This window comes from Mastomys coucha, unplaced genomic scaffold (genome assembly GCF_008632895.1).
Source record: "Mastomys coucha isolate ucsf_1 unplaced genomic scaffold, UCSF_Mcou_1 pScaffold20, whole genome shotgun sequence".
NCBI lineage: Eukaryota > Metazoa > Chordata > Mammalia > Rodentia > Muridae > Mastomys > Mastomys coucha.
Window position 1 is genome coordinate 80,887,319 of NW_022196903.1, and position 6,150 is coordinate 80,893,468.

General features: G+C 43.3%; 1 protein-coding gene across 1 annotated transcript; it reads right to left on the reverse strand.

The window, feature by feature from the left end:
• Positions 1 to 1,100: 1,100 nt before the first annotated feature.
• On the reverse strand, positions 1,101 to 5,712 carry Gkn1 (gastrokine 1). Its single transcript, XM_031380904.1, has 6 exons — positions 5,650 to 5,712; positions 4,137 to 4,187; positions 3,910 to 4,047; positions 3,030 to 3,140; positions 2,019 to 2,160; positions 1,101 to 1,311 (listed from the first exon to the last, which is right to left on the reverse strand). Exons 1-6 carry the CDS (start codon positions 5,710 to 5,712, stop codon positions 1,214 to 1,216), a joined length of 603 nt encoding a protein of 200 aa, XP_031236764.1. The 3' UTR covers positions 1,101 to 1,213.
• Positions 5,713 to 6,150: the final 438 nt, after the last annotated feature.

The window sequence follows — 6,150 nt, forward strand, 5'->3', positions numbered from 1 at the left end:
AATGAAGATAATTATGATAACCTCCTTCTGGTAGGCACTGCCACTGTAGATAGATCACTGTCTAGGTGGTGGGAATCAATGTCTTGCTCATTTTATTAGGCTTACCCAGGAACATGTAAGCATAAAAGAATGGAGCGAGAATTCTCTGATGATTCTAGGATCCGAACAACATGTGGGAGCAACTTTTAAAATGAAGTGTGGGTCCCTGTTATAATGCACAATGTCAGCAGTCTACTTGCTTCCAGATCCTTCTTCTTCAGTGGAGACCCATGTGCTTGGGTACTATGTGATCTCACTCTTTTTGTTTGTTTGTTTGTTTTTGGTTTTTGGTTTTTTGAGACAGGGTTTCTCTGTGAGCCTTGGCTGTCCTGGAACTCACTCTGTAGACCAGGCTGGCCTTGAACTCAGAAATCTGCCTGCCTCTGCCTCCCAAGTGCTGGGATTAAAGGTGCCTCCCAAGTGCAGGGATTAAAGGCATACACCACCACCGTCCAGCGTGATCTCACTCTTGATCTGTCAAGGAATGGACGGTGTAGACTATTGAACCAAATATGGTCAGGGGAATATAGAAGTACCATTCAACAGTAGGTAATATTTCTTGAACTGGGAAGAGATCTAAATGTGGAGAATCAGGCTGATTCTGGTCTAGTGATCCTGCCCTATGATAAGGAAAGCAAGGGCCATCTTCAGATGAAAGAAAGAAGCAGAGTTTACAGAGGGGGGATGGAAGAGCGAGGCTATCTGAGGTTCTTGGTATGGTCGGGAGTGTGTTCTAGTCTCTCATTCCCAGTGTCTCCTCCTTGGATTATTACAGACACTTCTGGGTCCTTAGAGGAAACTCTCCTTGCTGATTATAGCCACTTTGAGTGCTTTTTAAAACAAAAACCAAACTAACAACAAGAAAAACCTTGCTTGTCTGAAATGCAGTAAGGCGTCAGTGGCTTATCTGAGCCCAATCTCAGGCTGTAATTTGTAGAATCTGACACCTTTGAAGGGGTCCTTTAGAGGGGAGAGGTCTTGAATACAGGCTGACAGGTGGTTCTAACATGTGCCACATTGTACTCCCAAAGAAATCATGAGGAATGTCATTACAAACTGTATGTGCTGCCGTGTGGGTTTATTGAGCCTTAAAGAAGACAATCATAACCCTCAGAGAACATTCTCATAGTCAGGCATTGAGACGGTCAGAGCCCACTTTGTTTTCCTGTAACTTCTAGTATGTTTCCACTGATGTTCCACAGAAGGACATGCGCAGAATCCAGAGTATGTTAGCTGTGTAGCACTTCTTTGAGTACAAAGGCTGGTTTGGGCCTAGTGAAAAAAAAAAGAGAAGTCTGGATCAGTGGCTATCCTGGGACTCTTCGGGGACTGTCGAGAGTGTCACATGATTTCTAAACTATACACCAAGTTCAAAATTTCTCTCTGTTCTCTCTGTCTCTTTGTCTCTGTCTCTCTGTCACTTACTGTTTCTGTCTCTGTTTCTCTCTTGCTTTCTCTTTTCCCTTCAGAGACCTGAAAACTTGCTGTTAGATTAGGTTCTTAGGCTGACACCTTGTGGATACTGTTCTTTGAATGCCAAGGAGTTAAGCATTGGCACTATAGAATTGATAGATTTCATTGGCATTCTCCTTTCAGTTGGCCATCCCTGCTTTTCACACTTTCTTTGGACACATAGGGAATTTACTCTAGATTTCATCCACCCAAGAAAAACAGCATTCAATAAAGCTAAAGACACAGAACCTGAGCCAAACAAAGGTTCTGTGACACAGAGAAATCTGTGTCTCCGTTTCCAAAAGGAAGACTAATAGCAGAAACTGGATTCTACTAAGATTTCTGTGAGGAGCTTATGAACTCATACTTTTGAAGCAGGGACAGCTGTCTGACAAGGCACAAGCACTAATCAAGTATCTGCTCTGATGATCAACCCCAAGTGATTGGTCCGTCTGTGGTCACACTGTAGAGTGTCTGATGGCTCTAGCAGTAGTGCATTGGGGTATTCAGCGTCTCACGATACACACCTGGAATCTCCTCGGCCACATAGGTAGGGATGCCCTGGCACATGCCAGCAATCTTTGGCCCGAATGTATTCAGGTCCTCTACTTTGGTAGGGTTGATGGAGTACATCAAGTCCTTGGGAGCTGCTCCTTCAGGCCCTTTACCCTGAAGTTGAGTGTGAAGGGAAAGAAAGAAAGAAAATGAATGAGCCCCGAGCCCAGGGCTTTACTGATCTGAAGGGGTACAAGGCAGCGGGGGTTGGGAGTGGGGGTGTAATTCTTGGTTGCCATTTTGTTTCCAAGTAAAGGTAAAGAGACAATTCTAGCTTTGAATATCTTGGTATTTCTAAGTGTCCCAAGAGACTTAGATGGTTTAAAATTATAGTTGTTTATAAAGATAAAAGCCCAATGTAAAACTGATCCTGACATTTGAAGCACTTTTGCTCTCATAGAATCTAAGGTAGCGCTACGTGATAAACGTCTGAGATAGAGCTTATTTATATAACTCAGGCACTGACTGTGAAAACCATGGATTCTCTCTTCCCATCTACTACAGCTATGGTTGATAACAGATGTAGGATACTTGGTTACATTTGATTTTCAAGCATGCAAATAAAAAATCTTTTTTTTTTTTTTTGTATTGAGAATATCTCAAACATTGTATAGGACATACTTAGACTTTAAAAAGAATTTCTTTTTATCTTAAAATCCAGTCTCTATGTTTGCTAGTTCTGATAACCCCAACAATTGTAGGAGTGTGTCCTTGAAGTATGGAGGGCTTGCACTGAGGTACACAGACCTTTGGGTCTCTGACACTCAAGGTAGCCAGTTCTTTACTGGACCCCACAGAGGCAGCACGTGATCCAGTGGAAGCCACCCCCACCCAGGCAGGCACCTAACAGTTTTACACTTTTGTGGCATTTATCATGACAAACATGCTGCGATGCTCCACCAAAGAGGGGATGGGGGTGACTTCATTGTTTACTGGAGACTATAAGACTTCCCATCACTCCAGATAAAAAGGCTCGCCCTTACCTTTTGCTCCTTGACCATTGTATCGAGGTCCTGAAGGGAGGGCATGGCATCCTTGTTCATTCTGTGCACAATGCATGACTTCTTGCTGAAGAGTCTTGTTGCGGCAAAACTCTATTAAGGAAGGCAGAGGGCGGTAAGGCACAGGTTCCCCAGGAGCTTTGCCACAGGCCACAGCTGAGGGAAATGGAGCTACAAGATCCCAAGGAGCTGGGAAGAGCGAGCATTCAGGTCTGGCTGTCCTGCAGCTGTGCCTCTGTTTAACATGTATAGATGACCTGCAAACTCTCAGAGGGTGGATCTATCTAACCCACTACCTTTGCTTCAGTTCTAGTGTGATAGGAGGGGGAGCACACGTGTGCCCCTGTGTGTGTGTGTGTGTGTGTGTGTGTGTGTGTGTGTGTGTTGCTGACAAACTTTTTAAGGCTGTCGCACTTTGGTCTACCTCCATCCTTAGTGTTTCCAGGAGGCAGGGAAGGCAAGCTTTGCCTTCTAAAAGTCCATTTAAATAGGAAAGTAGTAATTGGCAGGTGGGGCCAAGTGTTGCTTTGCTTCTCATTTTCTTACAACTAATATCATTTATACTTCACCCAGTCTCCATAAAATACTGGGCCTTTTACATCACGGAGGCTCTCTGCAGGGAAGACCAAAGGATGCTTGTGTTTGTCTTTGTATATAGTTTATCCTTACTATTCATTGCTTTGAATTTTGACCTATTATGTAGTATTTATTAGTAATAATCATATGTAAAATATAAAATTGTTTGAGTGGAATGGGCGCTTTTACTAGTAGCTATAATGCTCATGAACAGTGAGAATTCACTTCAAATTTTTTAGTGGGGGCTGGCTACGCCATATCTTTACCCTGTGTGTTCAATACGTACATTTTCATAATCCCAGAGGGCATTCCAGGAGTCCCAGCCGTTATTGTTTTCAATATTGGCCACGTTGTGCATACCATTGATGCTCACAGACTGCTGTCCACTTCCGTCTTGATTGTTGTTACCATTGATGTTGATAGTCTAACGTTCACAAGAAACAAAGAGTGATTTAAGGTCACATTTCTTTGTAAATGCATTTTTGGCAATGAGTTTCAGAAAACGAGACTTACATAAGCAAAACCAGGAGCTACGAGAAGCCCAAGCAGACCAACGACGAGCATCTGAAAGCACAGAGAACAGGGCTGGTGGTCACACGGTTTACAGCATCTGCTCCCTTTACCAAGATCATCAGAAATATTAAGTGATTTTACCCATGTGCCAAACCATCTGTGCGTTCTTCTTCCATCTTGTATTTTTTTTTTTTTAATTACAGAAAAACTTACTGGTAACATAGAATTGCCGAGTTACTGTAATGATATTAACATGTAGTTTTAGAATTTTGATACTGAATTTTGGACACTGAAAACTGATGAAGAAAACTGATGAAGAATTAATGCATGGCACAGTGTAATGAAATCCCTGAAAAGGTTTTTCCCCCCTTGGTCTGGAACACTTTCTTCCTAGCAGAAGGAATCCTCTTTTTATTGTCTTACTAGGTTAAGCATTTCTACAATTTTTATTTTCAGTGCAAGAGAGTTAAAATTTGTCTCTTAAAAAGCCAGATGTGGAGGGAGTTTTTGAGCATGATGTTATCTCCTATAAACAAAGCAGCTACTGAGGAGTAAAGGGCCCTAGACCAGAAGTTCTCAACCTGTGGGTCATGACCCCTTTAAAGGTCAAGCAACCCTTTCTTAGGGGTCTCATATCAGATACCCTGCACATCATATATTTGCATTACAATTCATGATGGTAGCAAAATCACAGTTATACAGTAGCAATGAAAGTTATTTTATGGCTAGGAGTCAGGACAACATGAGGCACTGTATTAAAGATTCACAGCATCAGGAAGGTCGAGAACCACTGCCCTAGACAAAGGTACTCCCTGGTCACAGCAGAAGTAGAAGAGAAATACAGCCCTCTGGCCTGTGCTTGGAGCTCTCCATCCAACCTGTTCTGGGGTGGACACTCAGTCATAGTTTACATTTATAATTCCATAAATTCATGTGACTCATAAAGCTGAGCCCACAGAGTATGCTGAAATAGAATATGTCCACCCTGTTTGAGCCTCTGTATCCTAGGACCTCAGTGAGGAAGTTGAGCTAGCTTCATCCTCAGAGACTTTCTCCAAGAAATGCCTGCTCAGGGCCCGAGGACCATTTATTTCTCGGAGGGCTAGTTAGCAGCCAAGAGTGTTGGAGACTAGTTTTGACAAGAGTGATCTTCCAGTCTGACCAGAACACGTCCTGAACTAGTAAAAGTGGAAATTAAGGATAAGAAAGAAGTCAGAAATAAGAAAGAGATCAAGGCTAAGAAAGACTCTTTCTGGAGCCCAGAGACTGCTCATCTTGAGTAGAGCCTTGGAATAGGTGACGTGGAGACAATTCTACTGTAATCAGCCTGTGACAGGCCCTTCCAGGACAATTCTTCTCTATGGGTATACTTGTAAACACCATGATTGCATGGAAAGGAAGGAGAATTATTTCCATTATGGTAACAGTGCCATGAGAATCAGACCCCCTCACCCCTGACTATTAATGGTTTCTGGTTGTATGGTATTGAATATAAAAGGAAGCTCTGACTTACTGTGAACTTCATGTCGGCAGGAGCGTGGTGGAGTGGAGGAGCAGGCAGCATGCTCACAGACATGCAGCCCTCTGGTATTTATACCTGACCAGCTTTGCTTAAGCTAGGTGTGCTCAGATGGAGTCCACAGCTTATCTCCCTCCCTCTCCTGTATCTGTGTAACCGAGAGAGTCCCGGGAGACTTTAGCCACCTGCTCAGTAGGGTGCTCAGGCAGGAGCCATTCTGACTCATCCCCTGACAAAGGTATCTCAGTAAACTCAACGTGATTTGTGATAACTTCTGGTCCAATGGAAGCCATGGGTGTGGGTATTTTATGTATTGCTGCTGCTAAGATTCAGGAAAAGAATAATCCCTCAAACCAAACACAGCCACAGATGAGATCTGTGTGCAAACCTGCCCTTCCTGATCCTGGCTCCTATGTGTGAACGGTCTCTTCTCCTTCTCTTTATCCAATCCTATTGTGAGCTTTCCCCAGCTCTTTCCACCCTTATTTTCCCCTC

What these genes read in the sequence shown, in the direction of transcription:
- Gkn1 (XM_031380904.1), bottom strand. Translation starts at nt 5,712, where the DNA reads ATGTCTGTGAGCATGCTGCCTGCTCCTCCACTCCACCACGCTCCTGCC. An exon ending in CAATGGTCAAGGAGCAAAAG is followed by an intron (nt 2,161 to 3,029) that starts GTAAGGGCGAGC and finishes ACTCAACTTCAG; the next exon opens with GGTAAAGGGCCTGAAGGAGC. An exon ending in TGTGGCCGAGGAGATTCCAG is followed by an intron (nt 1,312 to 2,018) that starts GTGTGTATCGTG and finishes TTTTTTCACTAG; the next exon opens with GCCCAAACCAGCCTTTGTAC.